Consider the following 25,531-nt stretch of genomic DNA (forward strand, 5'->3'; position numbering starts at 1 on the left):
CAAATGGATGTACAATTGTTATTTAATTCCTCAAACAGATATACGTGTACTTTTGTTACATATGAAGGCTATAATAGCTTTGACTTTTGTATTATTTCCTAGTATGTTGTGATATTTTTGTACATCATTAATTTTAGTTTTATTGTGACTTCCTTGTATATCATTATTTTTATTGTGAGATGTTTTCTCTTAACAAAAATCATTTTTTATTTTGACATTGTGCATTTTTTTCATGAAGAAATATCATTCCTTAAATTATTTGTGTATTATCCATGGGATGATCCATAATGTACTTTTATTATTTTTCTCACGGTATCCATAAGATGTTCTGTAGTGTATTTTATATTTTTCATATTTTAACCATAGTTGTTCCATGATGTATTTTCAATCATTCTTAATATTCACGGGATGTTTCATGGTTTATCTTGTAATATTCTTATAGTACCAATAATATGTTTATGATATATTTTTATTGTTCATTTAGTATTCATGGATTGTAGTGTATTTTATATTTTTTGTATTGTAACCATAGATTGTTCGATGATGTATTTTCAATCGTTTCTAATATTTATGGGATATTTTATGGTGTATTTTATAATACTTTTATAGTACCAATAATATGTTTATGATATTTTTTATTGTTCATTTAGTATTTATGGATTGCTCTACCATACATTTTAGGTTATCTATGATATGTTTAGTGATGTGCTTTAGATTATTTGATTTTCCTTTACTCCTGTGCCTTCACGGCATTAATAAATCTACCAACCTTTTAACCGGCACATAGATCACCTTGATAAATTGTACATGCATGCCCTCTACATCTTAAACTACAAAATTCCATAAGGACCTACATAACAATTTAATGCAGCTGTAAATATATTTTAAAATATACATAGACATTTATCGAGAAAAGCAATGATTGGTTAATTAAAATAAAAAATCACAATAATATATATAGGTATGATTAAATAATAATTAAATTGTTAAAATATTCACTCAAAATAACATTCTATATGATCAGATATTCACTAAAAATAAAAGAACATATAGGTATGACTAATTAGTTAATATATTTAATAAACAAACAAATTCACTGTCTAGATCTAAATCTATATACTATCTATTCATGGATGGTGGTGCTAGGATTCATAAATTATGAAATTAATTATTTATGATGCAAGAAACATGTGAAGCTACCTAATACAACAATTTTAAGACAAACTATAGTTAATACGGTATTAAAATACTCAAAAAGATGCATTCTCTCTCTATACACGAACCATGAAAACCTAGATCTAATTAGGCCACAAATTAGATATACAGGATTCATCCAAAAAAAGACAGGATACAAATTATCTATTTTTTTTAGCAACCTCCTTCAAAGAAATGAAGATCAAAATCTCTCACCTTATATTTAGCAATTCTTGGATCTCCAAATTGTTTCTGTGCTAGGCGCCGAGAGCAGAAAGTGAAGCCGACATCGTCTTTACTTGTGGAAACATAGTCTGTAAGTGTATGGATGATCATCCCAATATTCAAGTGTAAAGATGATACGGTCTATCTTTGCAACAGAGTGCACCATAAGGCTGTCTCTAATAGCAATGACCAAAACACGACACACATCCTCTATTACAGGTTACACATAGTGAAAAAGTCCCTCACCCAAATCTCAACTTCTCCAACGGAACCCGCCCCAAATCCTGTCGTCTGTCTCCCTCATCACCAATCCTGCTCCAAATCCCGTCGTCTGCCTCTCTCTCCCCACCGAGCCCGCCCCAAATCCCGTCGCTTGCCTCCCTCCTCGCCGAGGTCTCGTCTCTGCCATGCCGCCTCCCTCCCCTTGCGGCGGTAGCATCGTCCGCGGGCCGGCTGCTCCTTACCACGTCGGTCGTGCCCCGCTCCTTGCCTAGAAGCACCAGCGGCACCCTGCCGCGGCCTTTCCTCGCCACGCCTAGCTTCCCGCCGCGGGCTTGCCTCGTCGAGTGGCCGCACACGTCGAGGACCCTGCGTCATTGTGGGCCCACCACTCGGAGGTTAGTGATTTGTGTCGCCACACCTCGAGGATGTATATTTGCGTCTCAGCTCACCTGATAGGCAAAATAGGTTATGTGTTTGGGTCTTCTATTGAAAGATGTTTTTTATATGAAAAAAACACTATGAGTCACCTATTTTATATTTGGGTTGTCTTGTTAGAGTCGGGGCCTGTTTAGATTTGAAATTTTTTGGCCTAAAGAGAAATTTTTTTGTGAAATTGGGACATGAGAACTAGACGGGGCTAACAAATTTTGGAGCTAAAATTTTGAGCTGCAACTGTGCACGCACTCTTATGGAAGCCCACCAATGACAACTTGAGCTGCATGCAGTTGCAGTTGTCATTGGTGGGCTTCCATTGGAGTGTGTGCACAGTTTGAAAGAGCATCTAGGCCCCTAAGTGATTTCGGTGATTAATGACATTGTTGGTTACTATGACTAACGTGTGTTTTGCAGAGGCAAAGTCATAGGTAAGGTCATGGTATATAGGTACTCGATGGACAGGGACGTACATGCCTACTTAATAGTGGAAATCGGTTTTTGAAGGATAGATGGACATCGTCGAGACTAGACTAGGTCTAAGTGCCATATGGTGAAGAAGGACACTTAGAGTAGTTTAGGACTTTGTTTTCCTTTGACCGTACTATTAAGAGGGGCTTTGTTCTAGTAGCTTGACTTAGGCAAGGCTTTAGGTTTAGGTGTGGTGCACACTTGGTAAACCTAGCACTAGGCAGCTCAGAGATAGTCCTTAGATCGAGAGGAGCAAACTTCGTGTTGAAGCGATCGCGTTTCGACGAAGTTTGGGTGCCCAAAGGGGCACCGGACGCTGCACAGGACGCTCTGTGAGTGCGTCCGGTGAGGTCCTTAGCCGTTAGATCAGTGCCGTGCTTAGGGTTAGGCACCGGACGCTAGCACCGGACGCACCGGGTAGCGTCCGGTCCCTTACCCAGGGAGCTTGCAACGTTCCCCTGAGCACCGGACGCTAGCACCGGACGCACCGGGTAGCGTCCGGTCCCATGCGCAGGGAGCATGTAAAGTTTCCCTGAGCACCGGACGGTGCACCGGACGCTGAGAGTTTAGCGTCCGGTGACCTGTCAGAGAAAGAGCAGGTAGCCGTTATGTCACACCGGACGCTCAGTGCAGTGCGTCCGGTGCAACATAATGTGCGTCCGGTGACCCCGTTTTCAGTGGAAAACGGTTGGCCGACCTTTGTACTTGGTGGATAGTATTTATACTCCTCCACCTCGTCCATGAGACCTCTCTTGCCCAATTGAACATCTGAGAAACTTGTTGTGGAGCAAGAGTGTTGCAAAGAGCCTAGAGAGGATTGAGTTTTGAGTAAATTCTTGAGAGAATCCTCCTCTAGTGAGTTCCAAGAGTCAAGTGTGCATCCACCACTCTCTAGTGCCTTGTTTGGGTCAAGTGAGAGTTCTTTGCTTGTTACTCTTGGTGATCGCCATCACCTAGACGGTTCGGTGGTGATTGGAGGCACGAAGATCACCCGGAGTTCTTGTGGGTGGCTCGTGTCAAGCTTGTGAGCGGTTTTGGACGATTCACCGCGACGGAGTGTCGAAGAATCAGCCCGTAGAGAGCACTTGGTCCTTGCGCGGACCAAGGGGGAGCAAGACCCTTGCGCGGGTGCTCCAACGAGGACTAGTGGAGAGTGGCGACTCTCCGATACCTCGGCAAAACATCGCCAAGCACTTTCTTCCACTACTCCTTTTACTTTCTAGCATTTACTTTGTGCTTTTACATTCTTAGAATTGCCATGCTAGAATAGGATTGGAACTAGGTTGCAAAACTTTTATCCGGTAGCTCTCTAAGTCACACTAGGCACAAGGAGTTGAATTGGAGCTTATAGGTTGCTTAAATTTTCAGAGAAGCCCAATTCACCCCCCCCCCTCTTGGGCATCTTGATCCTTTCACAGTTGCAGCCCAAAATTTTGGTCCCAAAATTTTTTAGCTCCGTTTAGTTCTTAGACCCTAATTACATAAAAAAATTCTCTTTTGACAAAAAAATTTCAAATCTAAACAAGCCCTCGGTCTAAAAGCTCACAAAAAAGCGAGACATGCCATATAAAATTACATACTCCACTTAAGATACTCAGGAGTGGCATAACGTCAGAACCACCCAGAAAACGTGACGGAGGTTAATCTAGACTTACTAGCAATTATGAATACTCCACCAAGAGAAGAAATTGCATGGTTGTCACACTGTCTATTATCTTGCACTTGAAAGATACAGCATGGTCTGTTTATTCGGTGGCTCGATGCACCTGGACAGGGACAGCACCAGTTGAGTTTGACTCTAGCGGTCTTGTAATCTCTCCGTCTCAAATTAACTATCATTTTAGATTTGTGTACCAAAAATTTGATTTGTTTTGTAGAAAATTACGTGTAATATTTATATTTTTAAATAAATTTGTTAAAACTAGATTCAAAAATCTTTTCAATAATACTAATTATGCATATTAATATTTTTTATAATATACTCCCTCTGTCCCTGAAAGCTTCAATTCTTAGAATCCGTTTCAGTCAAACTTATTTAACTTTGATCAACTTTATAGAAAAGAGCATCAATATCTATGAAATAAAATGAGTATCTTATGAAAATATATTCAATGATAAATCTAATGGTATTAATTTGGTACTATAAATCTTAGCGTTTTTTCTATAAATTTGGTCAAAGTTTTAAAAGTTTGACTTAGGACAATTCTAGAAGGTTGCAGTTTTCATAGACAGAAAGAGTATGTAGTTAAAGTTACTTTTTAAAATAAAACATCGGTTATTTTAGAACGGATGGAGTACGTAGCAAAGATAGCCTAACACTGCAGATGCTGGAACAATTGACAGGCATGGTATGCGCTCATGAGTCAAGACCCCGTGGGAGAGCGCGGTGATACGACCATTGCCTCAATGCTTTGTCCTCGGAAGCGACTGCCTGCCGTGATGGAATCCAGTTCACGCTAGACCCGGAGTGCAGCGTCTTGGAGACTGATTGTAACCTGTGGCTGTGGGACAAACGTTGGCACCAAAGATGTGAAGTCGGCCCTCTCCTACAGCAGATTGAAAACTTAAGCCGGAGCTTAGATGATTTCTCGTTGATATTCTCTAGTAGATCTTGTAATAGTTTAGTTCATGAATGTTCGAAGCTTATATCCTGTTTGCATCCGGTGGAGGAGTGGCGATTATAACCATGTTCATGATCAATGAATGAAGCTCCAGCTGTTTTTTTTAAAAAAAGTCATGCCTTGGACGGTTAGATGGACCGACAGCCCGAGCATGGGGGACGCACGCACTGACGCAGTGCCCCATCCAACTTCCAGCACAGCAGCTCCTACACGCACCGCAGCGCCCGGGGCAGGAGGGCATGCTGTGGACTGTGGACTGTGGTGGCACGCCGCACGCGCACTCCTTCCTCGGCGCCACACTGTACGGCACCTTCATCGTCCGGCTGCCGAGGAGCGGCAACGCCTACCCGGCAGCACGAAAATCGCTGGTGCAAGGTACTGTGCTGCAGGTCTTGATAAAGCTGCCCTCAAGGAAAACACACAGTAACAAGCCTGCTCTGGATATGAGGAATATGGCATCCACTGCAGGCTATAGAAATTTCCTGAGTAACCATCCAGAGGAAAACAAACCCAGCACCAACACCAATGTGGAGGCAACACTCCAGATGTCAACAAACAAGCACGTACAGCCATTCTGCAGAGGAGCCCCAAGTTCTGCTTGGCCTTGCCCTGAGGGAGACAACACGATCGGATGCCCATCGTCATCCATGATCCATGGCTTTTTAGGAACCCAAAAAAAAAAACTCGGAAACATGAAGCTAATCGGGCGAGATATATAGGGGAGGTTTTTTTTGTGTGGATATAAAAAAATTATTGGTGCGTTAGTAGGGTAGATGAGCTGTAGGATAACAAAACAATGATCTGCATCCCCTTTGAAGACGGTCATTGCATCAGTGTTGCTTTCTCTAAAAAAAGATGCTACAGGTGTAACCGTGTTCCTCCAAAAACCAATATATATATATATATATATATATATATATATATATATATATATATATATATATATATATATATATATGGGTAATTTTTTTCTACTCCCCGAGAGTAGTTACTCTACAAAGGACGCGTACCTACGTCGGTCGATCCTGCCCTCACGTTTAACCCTGGTGCACTGCTTAGCGGGTTTAAAAATGACCTAACCCGTTAATATATAATAGGAATTTCTACTAGACCGTCTGATTTATTTTTTAAAAAAGAAAATTCCACCGTCCTTTAGTCGCAAGCACAAGCGCCGCCGCCGGTGGTGGCTTCGATCTTCATGGTGCTCCTCGCGCCCACCCTCAATCCATCGACGGCAGCGACAACCCCACCCCACCCCACACACACAGGCGGCAGAAGCCCCATGGCACACCGCGGAGGCGGCCTCGTGGCACACCAGCAGCACGATCGCGTCTGGAGGCCAGCCGCATCAGGAGACAGCGATTCCTTCCAACCGCGACTTCACTGACGGTGGCGCTTCCACCCAGCGACGACGCTCCCTTCTCCATCCTCCCATCCCACCGGTAGCTGCCCATGGAAGGGTCTGTTGGTGGCACCTCCTCCACCATTCACCGGATGACCGTAGTCCGAAGGCGGCGGACAGGCGTTCGATGGCACATCTCGTGGTGGCGCCCTCCCTGCGAGCCAGTGTCTGGGGCAGCAGGCACGGTGCTCTTTCTCCCATCATTGGTGACGATCAGGTCCACGTGCCATGGATCGCAAAGACCTTGACATTCTAATCCAGTTTGATGTTCATGCATCTCCCGATGGACCACAAGTAGATCAGGTTGGATGACGGCATCATTTGTGATTTTAATGCTTGATTTTAATTATTCTATTATGGCCAATATTTGATACCATGGATTTTTTTTCTTTTGTTTCTCGTTACTCTCTGTCTCCTCCCCATCTGGATCTTGAACAGGGCTACCAGAGGATAACGAGACAAGCCACGACATGATGAGAGATTACGACGGCAAGCCTGTTTTATCTTTTCAAAACATCAATTGAAAATTTTTAGCTTCGTATACCCTCAGATACTTGTTTTTTTAGATTGAGATATTACTTGAGACTTTCTAGAATTTTGTTTGTACCACTAGATACTTTTTTCACAGTATAGTACCGGCAATTCATATTTGGTATCATAATGCTCTTCAGAGTTCCACAAACACGTATGTATATGCAGACTCCGTACATACTCCAGCTAATCATATGTAACTAGTATATATCAAGTATGTACTCATACGTCCAGCCATTACAATATAATATGTACGTCCGCATACTCTTAAGCACTCATAAATCGTGTATGTAGACATACTCCCAGGAAACAAGTATGTGCTCATACTACACTCCTTTACGTATGTACTCATACTTTGATTATAATATATACTTTAATTCACAAGTATATACTTATACTTTGATCAATAAGATAGGATGAGTATGTACTCGTACTTTAATTATAATATGCGTATGATCAACAAGTATCCCTAACATACTCATAGCAAACGAAGATATATGCGATACAATACAGTACATACTTTAATTGAATAAAATATATGCGCACAGTACATACTTTAGTATCGATAAGTATGTACTCATACTTTGCTTTTACTTGCTTCACGTCACGGCGGCGTATCACGGGAATATATTATTTTATAGCTTTATTATTAACTAAATCAATCTTTTTGTTGCATGCGCCACTCCTTATCGGATCATCACGATATCCATTAACCAACTACAGTAGCTTGCCGATTGACTGGCTTGAACCGCATATTGGTGGGAGTAGTTACTTCCAGAAGTATAGAAAACCCTATATATATATATATATATATATATATATATATATATATATATATATATATATATGAATGCATTTTATTTCCAGACATGGACCTGGTCAATTGGTAAGCAGGTCAGGAAGGTCAGCTCCGGATCATCATGTATAAATAGACCCAGGCGTCTTCCATATATTATTTGTACGTAGAAGAGAAAAAATCACCAGCAGGGGAAACTCCACCAGCAGCGGCTGCCCGCGCGGCCTCAGCGGCGGCACCAGCTGGACGGCGTGCGCCGGCTCCTCGCTGCTGGCCATCGCGGCCATGCTCTTGTAGCCTCCGGTCTCGCTGTATCCACGTAGTACGTTCGTTCATGAATTGGGTGGTGTGTGTGTCTGTGTCACTGTGTGGTATGTATGCTCGGGTCTTGGGATACATGTCGATCGTCCCGTGGCCATAAATGGCAGGGAAAAGAAAATTCTATGTGCCGTGTATCCGCTGTAATATAAATGAGAGTATACAACACTTATTTCTTGATTGTTCTTTTGCTAAAATGATATGGAGGATTATCTATTTTGCTACTAAGTTGAACCAACCGAGATCTGTTTGGTACCTGGCTTATTAATCAGCTGGGTTGGGGTTGCTGCCATGTACTGGACTATCTGGCTGTGCCGGAATGATGTTATTTTTAACAAAATGAAAATTAACTTTTTTACGCAGGTTATTTTCTGGGGAGTATATTGGTTACGCTTCTAGGCCCCCGTTGCAGCGTGACGAGCAAGCCAAGGACTCCCTCTCGTTAATGAGCAAGAAATTAGAGATGATTGCTTTAGATATTTCAAATAAAAGGTAGAAGCATTTATATTGTTTGCTCTAGTGTCCTGGTCTATGTTTGAGACACTGGCTTTCTCTTTATGGTGTTCTAAGACGTTATAATAATTGGCTGTGTACATCCTCGGATGTAGAGGCCGGATATTTTTTATATATCCTTTATTAAAAATAATAAAAAACATGTCTTGTGTCAAATTTCATGAATTGAGCTCTGTACGAGCACTATTGACTCTGTGTATATGTGCGCGCGCAAAATCGTGAATCCAAAGCAATGCAACATTGTTTTACCGAGTCTGAATTTTTATCAATACCTCTCGGACATTAAACGGTTTCCAACAAGCATACACGGGCCCTAAAACCTGTTCGCAAAAAAAAATTAACATTGCTCGCTTTTGTTATGGAACTGTTATATAGATCAATAGATGCACACACATAACACAATGTGAACGAAAAAAAAAATAAGGAGAAATCATAGTTTTTTTTATCTCTTTCTTGCATAGTACTCTCTTCACCAAGGCTGACACCAAGTTGTCGCTCTCGTCTTCAATAGAGTCGTCTCTCTTTTCACTATCGTCGGAGAGGAAGAGGAGAAGAAAATAAAACTCTAATACAAAAAAAATTTGGTATAGAGAAAAATAGATCTCCACTCTTTTCAGTCTCCAATGAGATACAAAGGAAAAGGAAGGGACTAGCAGTATTGGACGACAGGGGCTGCAGCGGCGGCAATGCTAGGGCAGAGTCGATTTTGGACGACCTAGGGTTCAAGTCGTTGAACTTTAGCACATACTAGGCTCAATCGACGTGGCTAGGTCGCGATCCAAATGCCCTGTAGACCAAGTCGGCAGACAGAACGAGCTAGGGAGCTTTTTTTTTTTAACAATGAACGAGCCAGGGAGCTTCGCTACGAAGAGTGCTGGGAAATTCATATTATATTGGATAACACGCTAATCGCTTATCACTATCAGCCGCCAGACGTGGCATAAAAATCGCTCTCTTCAAATACAGAGGATAACTAAATAAACGACTCACAAAATTCAACAGAAGTTGTACAAGATAATAACAACAACGATTATTAATCAGGCGCAAACGTGTTCCTGCAGACTTTCTCAAATCCCAACCAAACCAGCAGCAAAGAAAGAATCATCCGACTAGCGTGTTGTGCGGTGATTTCCGTGTGTGTTCTACTGTCCTGTTTCGTGCACACGGATCACTCTACTTGTCAGCACGTCAGGACGCCGGAGGCCTTGGTCGACTCCGGATTCGCGTATAGATACACCCAGATGGACGCGCAGGCGCACCTGCCCACGACAATTCAGGGAGAAGAGACTTCATTTTTTCTTCACCAAGCTAGGCAGGCCGCCGATCTGTGAGGAGATTCAGAAGAGGATGAGAAGGGTCCTCCTGCCACTGTGCGCGTTCCTCGTCGTGCTCCTCTGCGTGGCGAGTCTCGTGGACGTCACGGAGGCGAGGGGCGGAGGAGGCACTGGCAGGGGCGGGGGTGGGGGTGGCCGCGGCATCGGCGGTGCCGGAGGAGCCACCGGAAGCCGCAGCGGTGGCCCGCGCGGCCTCAGCAGCGGCACCTGGACGGCGTGCGTCGGCTCCACTCTGCTGGCTGCGGCGGCCATGCTCTTGTAGGCTCGTCGTCTCACGCCTGCATAGCGAACGTCTACGGATAGTGGGAGTACATTCTTTTGTTCTGAACTAGGTAAATGCCCGTGCGTTGCACCGGGAATAATAAAATTGTTACGACATAACAAGCACCATGATTTGTATAAAAATTTCAATGCAATAAGGATCTGAATTTTTTTTGTCAAAATGATCAAAGATAAGTTGAAAAACAATTATACCCGTGGTATAATGTCAACAACATGCATGGCAACGACGATGTAAACCCCTTCTTCAACCTTCCTCAACCTCTACCTGTAGCTTTATAACCAAACCACATCTACCAGCAAAATTGCTAATTAACATGACCATTGACATCACCAGCAACACAGATATGAAAAAAAACCCACAGACAAATCTTAAGACTGGTAAATTATATATGTGCAGTTCAGGCAGTGATCAAAGCACTTGCAAACAACATTCAGGTATACGAGACAACAAATAATCAGCCAAAAGTTTCACTGAACCAATCATAGAAGATGACCCCCCTACTCTAAGCCTTCCTGGTTGCGATCTGGAACTCAGCCTAAAGAAACCATTGACCCAAATAGCACAACATTAATCCGTTGCTTTGACTCAAATAATCAGGCACAAAGAGTATACAACCAAATATCTCTTTCTTCACAAGCTCTTACTTCTCCGACAAGATGAGCTCAATGTGGCACGGGGAGGACATCTAAGCTGCACCATGTAGGTAAACAGGATGTTACGCTGCAAATAAAGAACTGTCATAACATAACAAACTTTAACTTTAGAAAGAGCTGCAATATAGTATGATGGAATGCACAAACAGCTTCAGTTATATAAAACCATTCGTTTCATCTAAAAATATTAAACTCAATTATACACTGTGCAGTGCTCTAAAATACATAAATAAACTCAATTATATGTTAAGTGGTACTCTGAAGCCATTTAAGTACTTATTGAATTCTTTTATCATTCATCTAGGTGTTTTAGTTAAACATAAAAGAAAAGAGCTCTTATGTTAATTTCACAGTGACATGTTGCTTACTGATATGAGAATGATTGTAGGTTGTAGCCATGTTCAGGTAAGATAAAAGGAATTAAATAGCAATTGCTGCATTTTGCAAGAAGAACCAGTGAACAGCGCATACTGACCGTGTTGAAATCTAACCTACTAATTGACATACTATCTTAGCTTAATTAGATCTAACCTGCAGATTTCAAAACAAGACATGAATAAATTTGCCATGCTAGCTACGTCATTTGTTGAAAATAAATCCTATCTAAACTTTACCTGAATAAGAAGGTCCGCCAAACAAGTTAAACAATTTCCCTGCATCCCCTTAATTATTGTTATTTATGCATAATACTCAGTACCCGTTCCCTGAATGGAATGAAAATAAAGCCGCTAAAACAAAAACTCATTATCAGGTTTCTCTACCAAACAGTTTGGATCCTCTAATACTCCATTAATGCAAACAGAAGAACACAGACTAAATATTCCTAAAACTATAAAAAAAATTGGTCAAACAAGCATATGCTTTTCCTTTGGAGTGCATAATCACCGTGTCTGATCATTCCATAAGTTCTTCTAGGCATCTATCAAATCTTCTAAAGGAGAAGGTAGCAGCATAATGAATGCTGACAATTTCACACATATACAGCCAGTAGGACACTTCCATAAGTTCTTCTAGGCATCTGTCAGAGCAATAGGATCCTCTGTTGACCCAATTTGTACTTAGTGGAAATCTGTATTAACATTGATTAATATTTTTAGATTATGGTATTATTTTTTTGCTGCTTGGTGCTTACCGACAAGTCAAAAATAAGAATTTAGCTATGTGCAGACCTGACTGAGTTTTCAGAGATGTTAAAAAATTATATAAGTTTGACACCACCTAAAATTGGCTTTCCTCAGACAACCTGCTTGGCAAAGTATATTCTGGGTTTAGAAAACAAGGCAGTATAAAATTCTGGATTCACAAAAACATAGAGAACACATGGGCCACAAAGAGAACACATGGAAGCTTGCCTCCAACTGCCTGTTAATTCTGGAGAGAATTGCAGTGACGAAACATACAGCCACATCTTCCTGTTAGGATCTAAGCTAGTGAAGATTACTTCATGTAGCATTATAAAAAAAACTTTAAGCAAGTGCAAACATTGAGAGGGGACAATAGTGGACGATGCATTGTCTATGAGTAAACTACCACAGCCATATTCATGTCAAAGCTCAGGAAAAGTGTAGCTGTTTCTGAAATTCAGTTCAATTTAGGCACACATTTCACGTTTGGGAGGTGGGGCAGCAAGAAAAGCAACCTGAAGCTGCTATGGGCATTGACTAAAGTCTGCCGGAAAATAACGATGGCTATTAAGTTAAAACAAACCAGTTTTTTCAGTTCAAAATTGAAATAGATACAGCCTTCAGACTACCTGCTCAGCCGATGAAGCACCCTCCAATCCATGACCATCCACCTTTTCAGCTATCTATCTTTCTTCTGTTTCAAGTACAATAATCATTAAAAACAAAAAGGTATAATGCAGCAAAAAAAATCATATGCTGCTTACAATGTGCGATGTTATATATTTATCTCAAAGCTTGATAAAGAATGATCCTGTCACTTTCACATTTCACATTGAGGCAAGCGCAAGGTTGTGAACATTATATACTGGTCAACAGTTTACTAAAGTCTGAATAGTAGTGGATGTATTGAATTGCAATGCATAAATGTATTTGATCATAACAATTCAATAATGTAGTACGCATGTACATGTACATAATTTATCCATTCAGCTTTGCAAGGCCAAATAATATATGTAGTATTTCAGATTTCAAAAAGAACTGGTTGTTGGTCAATAGTATATTTATGGTAAGAAATAAACCAGAAGAAGTTTATGTGCATAATTGATACACTGCACGCTCAATGCCAATTAATTACTTAATCAACTTTTGAAAAATCTATAATTTATCAATTAACTACTTAACCAACTTTTGAACAACTACCTTATCAATCTGAGGCTCTGTTGCTAAGTGCGACTGGGCGCCTGGATTGCTTGGCTGCTGCCTGAGTGCCTGATTACCACGGCCAGGCCTAGCTGCTGGTTGCGTGCTGCGGTCTGTGGCGCCTGCCTGAGTGCCTGGTGCAGGTCGGAGCCGGCCTGTGCACTGCACCACTACCCTGCTTGGTTGCTCGTTTCGTATGCTGCACTGCACCTAGCGGCCTTCGCATGCCGGGCTCCGCTCCGCGTCCACGGCAGCGCCCGTCCACGCGCCACCGCTGCTGGCCTATCACCTGCGTGCTGCTAGGGTTAGGAAGTTGGGACAGGCCAACGTTAGCAGCGACTGGAAGCGGCACTGAGGATCGGCAGGTGGCAGGGGCGGTGGCAGGACGGGTAGCGGCGGGCACAGGAGAAAGATTTTGAGGTCGCCGAAGAGGGCCAAACGCCGCCGCTAGAGGAGCAGCAACCGTGCTGCCCGCCCCACCTTGCCCTTCCTTTCCACGTCCGTGCCGCTCCGCCTTCCCTCGCTGTGCCGCCCGCTGCTGTCATGGCGAGGTGACCGAATGCCTCTAGCCGGGGAAGGGGCCGAGCGCCGCCAGTAGAGAAGCCACGCCCGTACCCCGCACCGTACGCGCCACACTGCCACACCGTTGTACGCCATACCCCCGTGCCTCCTTGCCCTTGTTGCCGACGCCCGCGCCCGTCGGTCGAAGACGTGAGGAAGAGCCAGGACGCCTTGCCCCTTGCGCCGCGCCGCCTCTGCCGTCGTGACGCCGCTCTTCCGAGAAGTTGGCCTCACAGGGCAGACGGAGCACGCCTTCTCCGGAACAGCAACTGTCGTTCCTCGCCGCCCGGCCGCTGTCGCTCGGTGTCGGGAAGAAGAGCCGGGACGCCTTGCCCTTGCTGCTTGCGCCGCGCCGTCGGGATGCCACGCCGCCTTTGCCGCTGTCGCTCGGTGTCGGGAGGAGGAGCCACGCCGCGCCGCCTTGCCCTTGCTGCCCGCGCAGACACCTTGCCCTTCCTTTCCACGTCCGTGCCGCTCCGCCTTCCCTCGCTGTGCCGACCGCTGCTGTCGTGGCGAGGTGACCGAATGCCTCTAGCCGGGGAAGGGGCCGAGCGCCGCCAGTAGAGAAGCCACGCCCGTACCCCGCACCGTACGCGCCACACTGCCACGCCGTTGTACGCCATACCCCCGTGCCTCCTTGCCCTTGTTGTCGACGCCCGCGCCCGTCGGTCGAAGACGTGAGGAAGAGCCAGGACGCCTTGCCCCTTGCGCCGCGCCGCCTCTGCCGTCGTGACGCCGCTCTTCCGAGAAGTTGGCCTCACAGGGCAGACGGAGCCCGCCTTCTCCGGAACAGCAACTGCCGTTCGTCGCCGCCTGGCCGCTGTCGCTCGGTGTCGGGAAGGAGAGCCGGGACACCTTGCCCTTGCTGCTTGCGCCGCGCCGTCGGGATGCCACGGCGCCTCTGCCGCTGTCGCTCGGTGTCGGGAGGAGGAGCCACGCCGCGCCGCCTTGCCCTTGCTGCCCGCGCAGACGCTCGGAGTCATGGGAGTCGTGGCGAGGAAGAGGGAAAGTGTTGCGCATGCGCTGGGGAAGCGAGCGGCGGCGGGATTGGCTGGTTCCACCGCGCGGGGGAGCGCTAGAGCCTGCATGCGAGCTCTGTGCGCTCCCTCCTCCTTCTCCTCCTCCACCGGCTTCCTCCGTTGAGGATTCGGCAGTTCTGCCCCCTGCGGACCAGCCGGCAACGGTGCTGCTGGCGTGCTGGATCTGAGGCATGGTGGCCGTGCGGGAGGAAGCGGACGCAGCGGCTGGCGTGCTGGATCTGAGGGGTGGTGCGTCGTGTCTCTACATATGGGTCCCACCTGTCGGCGCGAAGGAGTCAGGAAGATACGTTGGTCGCGGGCGGAGCGAAGGACGATTGTTTCATATATTTTAGTTGTAGAGATTGGGGGATTAGTGATCGTAAAGTGTAAACCCTGTATCGTAAATTGAGTTCTGTAAATAAGAGCATCTCCAACAGTTTGCTAAAAAACGTTTGCCAAATCTTGTGTGTTGGTAAGTTGCTAAAAGATTTGGCAAGTGAAATAATTTGTTATCTCCAACAGTTTGCCAATTAGACTTGCCAAATTATGAAAAAATAGACCCACCACTATAAACTACCAACTACCAGATCGATGGATCCATCGTACCTGCTACAACCGCACTCGCACACTCGATGAATATATTCAAGCGCATCAGCAAATTAGAAACAAAGAAACACATATGTAGTTGAAGGAAGACCTGATCGAGCATCTTTGAAACCATCACCCAAATTTATATTCGTACAATATCTAAAAAATCCTGACTCATCGAGTTTATTTTACTGTCATTTGATGTAAATCCAGATTTATTTTTGTACTGTCATTTTATTTGTAATTGTAGTCTGTTGCAATTTTATTTAGTTAAATAGTAGCAGCACAACATCTCGGCAGAACAACACATAATCACTAATTAAATCATTCGCTGTACAAAGTGTCTCATCCATCACTGTCAGTAGCAACACATGCCATCGCGAGCAGCTCTGCAGCATCTCTGCAGCAACAAGCAGGACGGCAGGAACAAGGCAAAGTTTCACATGTCTCGCGATGACGGCGGGAACAAGGTCAGGACTTTCACATGTCTCGCGGGAACAGCACCGAATACGCAGAATCGTACGATGGCAAGTGCGTCCGCGCGGCGCATACTTACACGCGCGGCTCGGATATTTGGCAAGTGAAACAATTTAGCAAGTGGGAATACCAAACTATTGGAGCAAGTTTTTTGCCTCTTTTGCTAAATTTTTTAGAATGGCAAATATTTTAGCAAACTGTTGGATAGTATTGATTTTCAGATGTTGTGTAGACGTACGCGCAATTACTAAATTTTAAGCACAAATCGAAGATTAGTTTGATAGAATATTATACCTTTAAAACACCACCATAATCTTCCTTGCCTTCATGGCTTCAACATTAGATGAAATGAAAAGAAACAGCTGCAAGTCTACAACGGCATGCTCTGCTTACAAGGCCACAAGCAAATTGAACAATAATACAATGCAGCATGTACATGCTCAGCATTGTTTATCTGGACCATCCAAATATGCTATGAGATTCGTGCTGCTACACTTCTCTCCACTGTGTTCACACTTCTTCCCACTGTTTCACACATCTCGATGCATATTCAACGGTGCAGATAAGCAATGCCCAGCATGTAGACTCTAAAAAACTGCTTCTTTCCAATGTTGTGTTCCAGCCAATGGGCACTGGTCCTGTGATGAGAGTGCTCATCGATTTGCAGGCTACCAGTCTAGCACATTTTCCTCCGGTGCGCATCGCCTACGGAAGTTTGGATCTGCAGTCGCAGGGGCTCTGTGTCTGTTAAGCAGGGAAGGAGCTAATGTTGTTAGTTTTGCTGCCTAGCTGCCTTTTTATCGTACGCTAGCAAAAATGGTCGCCCAGCCAATTATAATAGGACGTACATTTCAGCGTAAGCATTAGCATAAGCTAAATTTGAGCTATCGCACTACCTTAGGGTGACGACGTAGTCCTTTGCTACTTTGCCTCCCAAGTCCCCACGCATGCCTAGGCTGCGCTGCCAAGAGTGGAGACGAGAGAGAGATAAGAGTGGCGTATAGATTTCCATGCAATGAGCCGGCCCGAGCACGACACTAAAAAGCACGGTCTAGACACGGCACGGCCCGGTGGTAGTACCGTGTCTGGGCCGTAACTTCGGCCCGCAGTGTCGGCACGGGCACGACATGATTAATAGGCTGGCACGACGCTGGCACGATTATTTCCATCATCTGATGCTTTGAGGATAGATCATGACCATTGAATGTATTCTGAGTCATGTATATAAACATCACACAACCCTTTTAAACCCTAACTCCCTAGTCGGCGGCGCAAACACATCATTGTTGCGGTCACTCTTTCTCTCGCCTGACTATACGACAGCGTAGCGCTCATCTTCTCTTTGAGGCAGGACGCAATGAGCTTCTCGACTTCTCCTGAAGCCACGAGCCGGCACGGGCACGATGGGCCACAGTGCCTATCGGCACGGCACGACACGGTTAAGGAGCTATAGTGTCATGCCTGGACCGAGAGTTTGACACGATGGCCCGAGATGGCACAGCACGATAGACATAGTGCCGCATAGTGTCAGAGCCGGGCCGCCCGTTTGGCCAACTATAGAGTGGCGGAGATACCAGGCGTCGGCGCAGAGGGGCGAAGCTATATTATTGCTTGCCACACCATACTCATCGCTCACGTCGACGAGCAGGAAGCGAACGACGGGGAGGAGAGTCGGGGGAGGGACGACGCGGGTTCCACTTCCAGTACCCTGCGTGTGGAGACCGAGGATGAGGGTTCCGTGCTGTGGCAGGCGACGGTGGCGGTGCAGTCCTCATTCCGTACCGCGCCGGGTCGAGCTCAGCTCAGCAGCCGAAGCTCTTATCCCAGCCACATCACAGTCTCTCTCCCATACCCACGAACCAAAAGGTGGATAAGATTTCCAGACACTTCCATTTCCCATTCCCACCCATCAGACTCCTACCAGAGAGCGATAAAGCCCAACCGCTTCATTGCAAACGAAACAAGACAATGGCGACAGCGAGTGAGATCGCGGCGGTGGGGGTGATCGGCGCGGGGCAGATGGGCTCGGGCATCGCCCAGCTGGCCGCCGCCGCCGGCTGTGCCGTCCTTCTCCTCGACGCCGACCCCGCCGCCCTCTCCCTTGCCGTCGCCTCCATCTCCGCCTCCCTACGCCGTCTCGCCGCCAAGGGCCAGCTCTCCCAGGTAAGAGCGTTGACCTCCTAAAGCACCCTTCCCGAATTGGTGCCCGATTACTCGGGGACTGGGAAAAAAAAAGATGATCAGCTTTCTCCTTGACAAATTTGGGGGCTTGCTTGGTCTCCAGGCCGCGTGCGAAGACTCAATCAAGCGGATAAGGTGCGTCTCCACCGTGCAAGATCTCAGGGACGCGGATCTTGTGATCGAGGCCATCGTGGAGAAGGAAGATGTCAAGAAGAAGCTGTTCGTGGAGCTGGATAAGATCACGAAGTCCTCGGCCATCCTTGCGTCCAACACTAGCTCCATCTCTATAACCCGCCTGGCTTCAGCTACCAGACGCCCCTCTCAGGTGATGGGCAACCTCTGGCGTCAAAGAAACTGAATTCGCTCTTCAAGGTTGTGAAGTGAGTTTCGTGCTGCAGGTCATAGGCATGCACTTCTTTAACCCTCCTCCGATAATGAAACTGATCGAGATTATCCGAGGAGCTGATACATCAGATGAGGTGTTTGCTGCAGTCAAATCTTTTTCCGAAAGGTAACTAAAATTTTGCTATGCCCTCTCACCTGAATCAGTTTGTTCATAGCTAGCAGAAGTGTGTAGTGAATTAGTCAAAAAGATATTGAGTTTGCTTCCTTTTTTTTTTTTTTTGATGAAACAGGAGGGGTTTAACCCCCTACTGGAATTTTATTGAAAGGAACAAAACAGTTTACAAATTACAGAGACTTGAAGTCAAGAAACAAAGAAAGAAAGTTTACTTCCTTTCACTGTTATGTTAAAGTTTTGATCTGGAATTGACACTATGGGCAGTATTTACTCAGTCGAGACTTCTGACAGTTGTATAGGTAACATAATAGTGGTTTTCCCTTCAACAAAAATCTTTCATAGCCACATGATTGTGTCACTCCAACAACTTTACACACAAAATGGATCTCACAGGTTTTGAAACAACACGTACCTGTCTCAGGCTCTCACAGCACTTGCCTATCTTGGATGTTGACTGCAGCTTGTGCTAGTCTGAAATCACAACTCTGTCTAATCTGTAATGTCGATGTTACCAGACTCGTAACCCTTGAGATTGCCTGATGATTTGAAAACTTTGCAGACTTGGGAAGTCCGTTATATGCTCGCAAGATTACCCAGGATTCATTGTGAACCGCATCCTCATGCCGATGATCAATGAGGCTTTTTGGGCACTGTACACCGGAGTGGCAACCAAAGAGGACATTGACACAGGGATGAAGTTGGGCACGAATCACCCGATGGGCCCTCTGCAGCTTGCCGATTTCATTGGGTTGGATGTGTGCCTTTCAGTACTTCGGGTACTTCATAGTGGCCTGGGAGATAATAAGTACAGCCCTTGCCCTCTTCTTGTTCAGTATGTTGATGCTGGCCGGCTTGGAAAGAAGCGTGGAGTAGGTGTATATTCATATGGACAGAAGTCTTCATCAGTCAGGCCAAAGTCATCTATGTAAACATGAAAGTAACTGTTGAGCAAATAAAACAAGATGTAGCAATAGTATGTATGTTACATTGCACATCAGAGAACAAGGAGCACAACTTAATTCAGAGGTTGCTGCTCAATATAGAAAAAATGGTTCAGTGTTTTAATCTAATAAATGGAATTCATGAAAATTACATGCTCAAAACATCCAGCAATTCAAGCTCAGCAATAAAATGCAGCCTCCTGGGTGAACTTCATTTATACTCCCTCTATTACACATTATAAGTCGTTTTGGCTTTTTTTAATTACATAGCTTTTGTTGTACACTTAGATATAGCGCTCTGTCTAAAAAAGCAAAACCGATTTACAGTTTAGAACGGATGGAGTAGTATATAATTTTTCAGATACTCAGGCAGTAGATTTAGACAACTTAGTCCCAGAAATGATCACTCTGTGTATAACGAATCATCGAATAGCCTCGACCACAACCCCGTCGTTCCTGCCGTTGCTAATGCCAATTGGCACACGAAATGGTGACAAGAAAGGTGATGTAAATGGGTAGTGAAGTGCATCTGCCCAACGATCATGTGAAGCATGTTGATATGTACGGAGGACTATCTTTTCTTCATGCAAAATGAACAAGGACAAAGTAATGTTCACGCACACGACAGACATTTCCCTAAATTGCATTCTGCTCGAGAGGGAGAAAAAACAACAAATCTCTACACACCATATGTTTCTCCCTTGTAATCTTCTACAAAGCTACAAACAACAGATCTCACTCTACTGGAGAAAGAAACCGGTGGATTTCTTTTTTTTTTTTTTTTTTGCTAAACCGGTGAATTTCTACTGTGAGCAGGTGCAACATATATCATTACACTATATTCTGGTCGTAACTGAGTCGTCATATGGGTCAAACTTCACTATTCTTCTTGCATCTGGGAGCAAAGGATGCTCCATTGGTTTGTACCCTTTCTTGTACCAATAATTGATGATGTACGCCTCCAGTTTCCTAACCTGAGGAAGCACAGGTTCGCCAAAAACCAGTAAGACTGTAAGAAATGATAATAAACAAGGGGAGTAATAAAATAATAAACAAGGCCAGAACTCAGAAATATGCCATATGCTTGAAACATTACCTTCAAATGACTAAACCACAAACCAAATATTTTGAAAATATCTAAACTGCTAAATTAGAATCTATGTTACACGGATACTCCAAGAGGGGTGACGTATCCGTATCCGATACTCGTCGGATACGCGGATACGGATACTCGGATACACCATTTTAGTGGGTTTTGTTTTTAGAAAGTGTGTATCCGCGTATCCGATACGTATTGTATCCGATACTCGTACCCGTACTCGTGTAACGTAGATTAGAATAAATGTCAATATATTAACAAAAACAATGGTCAGCCTATTTGCCAATCATGTGTGAACGAATATAAATAATAGAGTGAAGTACATTTGATCAATCTATTTGTGTCTGAGTCTGAAGACCCCCACCCCCAATTAAAAAACCATAAATCTTAGGTCCTTCCAATTTTCAAAACCGGTCAAATTACTCCCCCCCCCCCCACCAACCACCTACCCACACAGTATTTAGAAGTGGTTTTTAATCCAGTAAACATTATATAAGGTTCTTAAACCATGAAATGTCTTCAAGCCTTCAAAAAATCGGGGAAAAATAGTAGAGATATATTAGGACAAGGGGCACCCAATAAAATATTTGAAACTCTTGAAATTATCTCTGAAAAGTTGCATAATTGGATTGAACTCTAGAAAAGTGGGGTAAATCTAGAGAAATCCAGAAACATTCTAATCGATGCCTAAACACACTTTGAAAACTTTCCAAACAAAAACATGAGATGCATCACACAATAATGCTGGTTGCATTTATTCTAGTTGCAAATCGTATTTTTATTGTTTAAAGTTTTCAATGTGTTTAGACTTTAGACGTCAATTAGGAAGTTCTATGAATTTTCTTGGTAGAGATAAATCCAACTTTTGGAAGCTTTCAGAGATATTTGCATGAGCTCCAAATATTTTAATTTGGTTTCTCCTAGCTCAAGGTATCTATAGAATGTTTTTCGATTTTTTTAGTCTTGAAGATATTTTCATTGTTTAAAAAACTTATTCCTTGTATACGGATTTGTTTTTGGACTAAAAGGGGATGATGTGGCTCAAAACCACTTTTAACTGCTGCAGGGGGTAATCTGTACGGTTTTCAGAGTTGGAGGATGTAAGATTTCAGACTCAGCCACAATTCAGGGTAGTCAAATGGACTTCACACAAAATAATATAACTGAGAACTGTGGTCTAAGAACAAGGACAAGCCTACTTACTCAAACTTCTATGGAGCATGACAAATCATTGTGGGAAAGTTGCAGCAATTGACAAAAACCATATATACATGAGGTGTGAAGATTCTAGATAGATAGACAGTTAATAACATAGTTGTTGAAACATTTTCATGTATATTTGACACAATGACTATCATGTTTAAATGCAACAATCGTCAGAGACTCAGAGTGTATGGTGCATGATTGTCACAGGCTTGGCTTTCCATTCATTAATGTATAATTATAACAAATGAATTATCATTACAGGCTTGCAGCAGCATATGAAGCCGAAACCGAATAAAGCAGCTGGATAGTGACTTAAGAGAACACTGTTCATCTTCCCTTTTCTTTTCAAGGTTACAAAACGATCTTAGCTTTACAGGATAAACAGGAAACATACCCTTTTGACAATGTACGATTCATCAGCAATGTTTAAAGGCTCTGTCAGTACTGTAAAAAAGCCATTCCTGTTTCCATAGACCACATCAGTGAAGTAACGGTCACCAACCTGGGGATGTGACAACCTAAAATTAGAGAACTAGAATGTATTTCTAGTAAGAATAGTCACAGCTCACAACTATCCTCCTACCAACACAAGATCTGAGGCTGAACAACCAAAGTAACTCTCTATTTCATTAGCTGGTCCACCTGGTTTCTTTGTATCTGCAATCAATAGAACAGATGCTCAAACATTTATCTCTTAAACATGAAAACAATGATTCAGATCTCCCACTTCCATAGCAAAGTCAAATTATAAGAGACCGACACAGGTACACCGTACACATTTGAAAACATCATGAGGTGTATTTTGGTACACAACTTATATAAATGAAACAACAACTAAAATTAAAATGGTAGTTCACAATGCAAATGGACCATCCATAGCTCCATCCAATGAGTTTCCTTCAAAGTTAGGCATTAGACCCAAGAACTTTTGAAATTACCAAGAACAGATCAATTTACAAGTGTACAAAGCTAAGAACCGCCATTTTGAAGTAAGATTATGAAACGGAGCGCTAATTTATCGAACAGAGTTTCTTTGAGCTATCAGGTAAATTTCAAAGGACAGACACGATAGACAGGTAGCGAGTCTGCACTTGCCATGCCTGATCACATGAACCCCCTCGATGGCCGCTTCAATCGCCCTCGCATCCAGCCCGTCCGGATCATACTCCGTCAACCCTTCCACACCCACAGACAAATCGATTCGATTAACACCCAGAACCTGGCAAAAAAAATCGCCCCAAATCGTTTGGTAGGGGTTGTCAAACCAGGCAGACCTGCGGAGTTGCTGTAGATGGCGAGCGCACCGGGCGGGAACGTCGCGCGGCATTGGTCGAACGTTGCCGCGAGTGGCGGCCACAGCGCGGGCGCGTAGGGGGTGGTGAGCGTGTTGTCCTTGTCGAAAACGACGCCGCGGAACCCGGCGCGGCGGAGTTCAGCCCAGTCTAGCCACCTGATGTCTTGCACCGACACGTGCGGCAGCGCCAGGCTCGGCTTGGACGCCGCGACGGCCGCCACCGCGGCCACGCCGGTTGGGTTGAACCGCTGACCCAGCGCGCGCCGCCACCACGCCGCCGCGCCCATGGTGGCCGCTCTGTCCGCTGAGGCGGCGGCAGTTGTTGTCGTCGTCGACTCGGTGTTAGGGTTTGCAGCTCTAGGTCTAGGGGGCGGAAGCGGGGAGGCGCGGACAGCGGAAGGGCGTAGTGGCACTGGCAGCGGCGGCGACCGTAGCATCGGAACAGGGTCGTTCCCGGGCGCCGGTAGGTGTGGAAGAAATCGATAGGAAATAGGATATTCGTGAACGGTTGCTCATACTGAAATACTCACGCGTACAGCTCGTAACAGCGTTTTTTTTTTTTGGGTTAAACACTTAGGTCTTGCTTAGTTCCAAAAAAATTTGTTTTTGTTACCGTAACATTTCGTTTTTATTTGACAAACATTGTCCAATCACGGAGTAACTAGGCTCAAAAGATTCATCTCACAAATTACAGATAAACTGTGCAGTTAGTTTTTATTTTTGTCTATATTTAATGCTTCATGCATGCGACCAAAGATTCGATGTGACGGAGAATCTTAAAAATTTTTGCGAACTAAACAAGGCCTTATTTTCAAAATAGCTTTATAAGTGAAGTTGTTTTCTTTTTCTCTCACAAAGACATAAGTTGGAATAAAGCTGAAAAAAGTAGCTTATTGCAGCTCTCTCTTTTATTTCTCTCTCTCAATTATGTATGAAGTAGTTGGTGAAGCTATTTTGCCAAACACTTTTTCCAAAACGGCTCAACTTCATCTAGATGAAGCTCAACTATAAATTTAGGTCACTCATGAAGCTATTTTCTAGAAAAAACAGCTTTATCAGTGAAGTTGAGTTGTGCCAAATAAGTCCTCAGTCTCAACAATACATTCCCTCGGTTTCCAAAAGAATGTGAATGTTTGATTATAAATAAATTCTTTAAGATTGAATTTTAAAATATAAAAATAATATAAGTAGATTCATCTAAGATTCATAAAAATAATTTTTATTATATTTTATAAATATTTATTAAAAAATAGTTAAAGTTATTTTTTAAGACTACGTCACTGTCAAAACTTCAGAAATCCGGAGGGCGTATACATAATTTTAAATAAATGTATTCTATGAACATATTCACCGATTTATCTATTGTACTTTATATATATTTGGTAAAGTTTTTTAAAAAATGATTTGTCAGAAGTAAGAATAGCAATCTTTGTGGTACCTTCGTTCGAAAATAAGGATCTATTTGGATGCATCCAACTAAAGTTAATAGCTAGTTAAAATTTTAAATCTAAATTTTAGCTAGCTAAATGTTGTTGTAACTAAATTTTAGCTAGGGAGTTTGGATCCTCCAGCTAATAGACTAAGCTAAATTTTAAGTGGCTTTAGTTGGGTTGAAGTAGCTAAATTTATAGTTGGTCTTCTAAGATGGACCGTTTGGATACCTTAGAGCTAAATTTAGACACTTAAAATTTAGTTGGTGCATCCAAACAGCTCTAAGTCTATCTCGTGCTTCGAGGAGTCAACTAAATATTATAAAAAGTAAAATGCATGAATAATCCATTAACTTATGAGGATGTGTCGATTTAGTCTATTAGGTTTGAAAGTGCATTTTCAAATCCAAAACATTGATCAATGGTACATAAATAGTCCATACTCTTTGTTTTATGTTTATATTTATGGAAAACTCCCTATATTTATTTTGTTTTCACAAGTTTACCTTTCCCTGTGCTAGGCGCTAAGACCAAGGCTACGCTCCAGCTCATCAAGCATGTCGTGCGCCGCTTGCATGAATGTAGAAGTGCTTTAGCGCTAGCTTGAAGTCCGGCACGTGGGGCTTCACCTTCATGACTCCGCGGCAACACGACAGAACAGTAGGCGACTAGGAACCGGAGCTGCTTGGACATCAAGAGCATGAGCGAGCCTAGTGTGGTGATGTTAGAACGTAGCGCATCGCCGGCCATGGACATGAGCCCTTTGGAGAACAAAGCTGTTGCGGCCTATGTTGTAGCTTCACCATAACCCATGCCACGTTCGACATGCTCGCCATCGACCCAGCGCTCCGGGATCGCATTCCCATAGACCTCTCTGCTTTGTAAGACGAAGGGAG

The 25,531-nt window shown here is 43.9% G+C and overlaps 4 protein-coding genes across 7 annotated transcripts; 2 read left to right on the forward strand and 2 right to left on the reverse strand.

Annotated features, from left to right (window-relative positions):
- Positions 9,606-10,494, forward strand: LOC8055237 (ctenidin-1). The gene has a single exon (XM_021457214.1). It carries the CDS (start codon positions 10,073-10,075, stop codon positions 10,319-10,321), a length of 249 nt encoding a protein of 82 aa, XP_021312889.1. The 5' UTR covers positions 9,606-10,072; the 3' UTR covers positions 10,322-10,494.
- LOC8055238 lies at positions 10,687-15,205 on the reverse strand. Of its 4 annotated transcripts, none has more exons than XM_021457212.1 (3): positions 13,320-15,205; positions 12,749-12,810; positions 10,687-11,032 (listed from the first exon to the last, which is right to left on the reverse strand). In XM_021457212.1, the coding sequence occupies exon 1, from the start codon at positions 14,966-14,968 to the stop codon at positions 14,111-14,113; it is 858 nt and encodes a 285-aa protein (XP_021312887.1). In that variant the 5' UTR covers positions 14,969-15,205; the 3' UTR covers positions 10,687-11,032; positions 12,749-12,810; positions 13,320-14,110. The 4 variants fall into 4 exon arrangements, with proteins under 4 accessions (XP_021312887.1, XP_021312888.1, XP_021312885.1 ...); XM_021457213.1 differs by having other exon boundaries at positions 10,687-11,062; XM_021457210.1 differs by having other exon boundaries at positions 12,749-12,813.
- On the forward strand, positions 17,798-19,768 carry LOC8082390 (3-hydroxybutyryl-CoA dehydrogenase). The gene is made up of 4 exons (XM_002456432.2): positions 17,798-18,127; positions 18,249-18,470; positions 18,544-18,656; positions 19,225-19,768. Exons 1-4 carry the CDS (start codon positions 17,933-17,935, stop codon positions 19,592-19,594), a joined length of 900 nt encoding a protein of 299 aa, XP_002456477.1. The 5' UTR covers positions 17,798-17,932; the 3' UTR covers positions 19,595-19,768.
- LOC110433898 (uncharacterized protein YqeG) lies at positions 20,165-23,700 on the reverse strand. The gene is made up of 5 exons (XM_021456940.1): positions 23,186-23,700; positions 23,007-23,087; positions 22,495-22,568; positions 22,306-22,413; positions 20,165-20,580 (listed from the first exon to the last, which is right to left on the reverse strand). The coding sequence occupies exons 1-5, from the start codon at positions 23,640-23,642 to the stop codon at positions 20,443-20,445; spliced, it is 858 nt and encodes a 285-aa protein (XP_021312615.1). The 5' UTR covers positions 23,643-23,700; the 3' UTR covers positions 20,165-20,442.

The sequence above is a fragment of the Sorghum bicolor genome, chromosome 3, assembly GCF_000003195.3.
Source record: "Sorghum bicolor cultivar BTx623 chromosome 3, Sorghum_bicolor_NCBIv3, whole genome shotgun sequence".
Lineage (NCBI taxonomy): Eukaryota > Viridiplantae > Streptophyta > Magnoliopsida > Poales > Poaceae > Sorghum > Sorghum bicolor.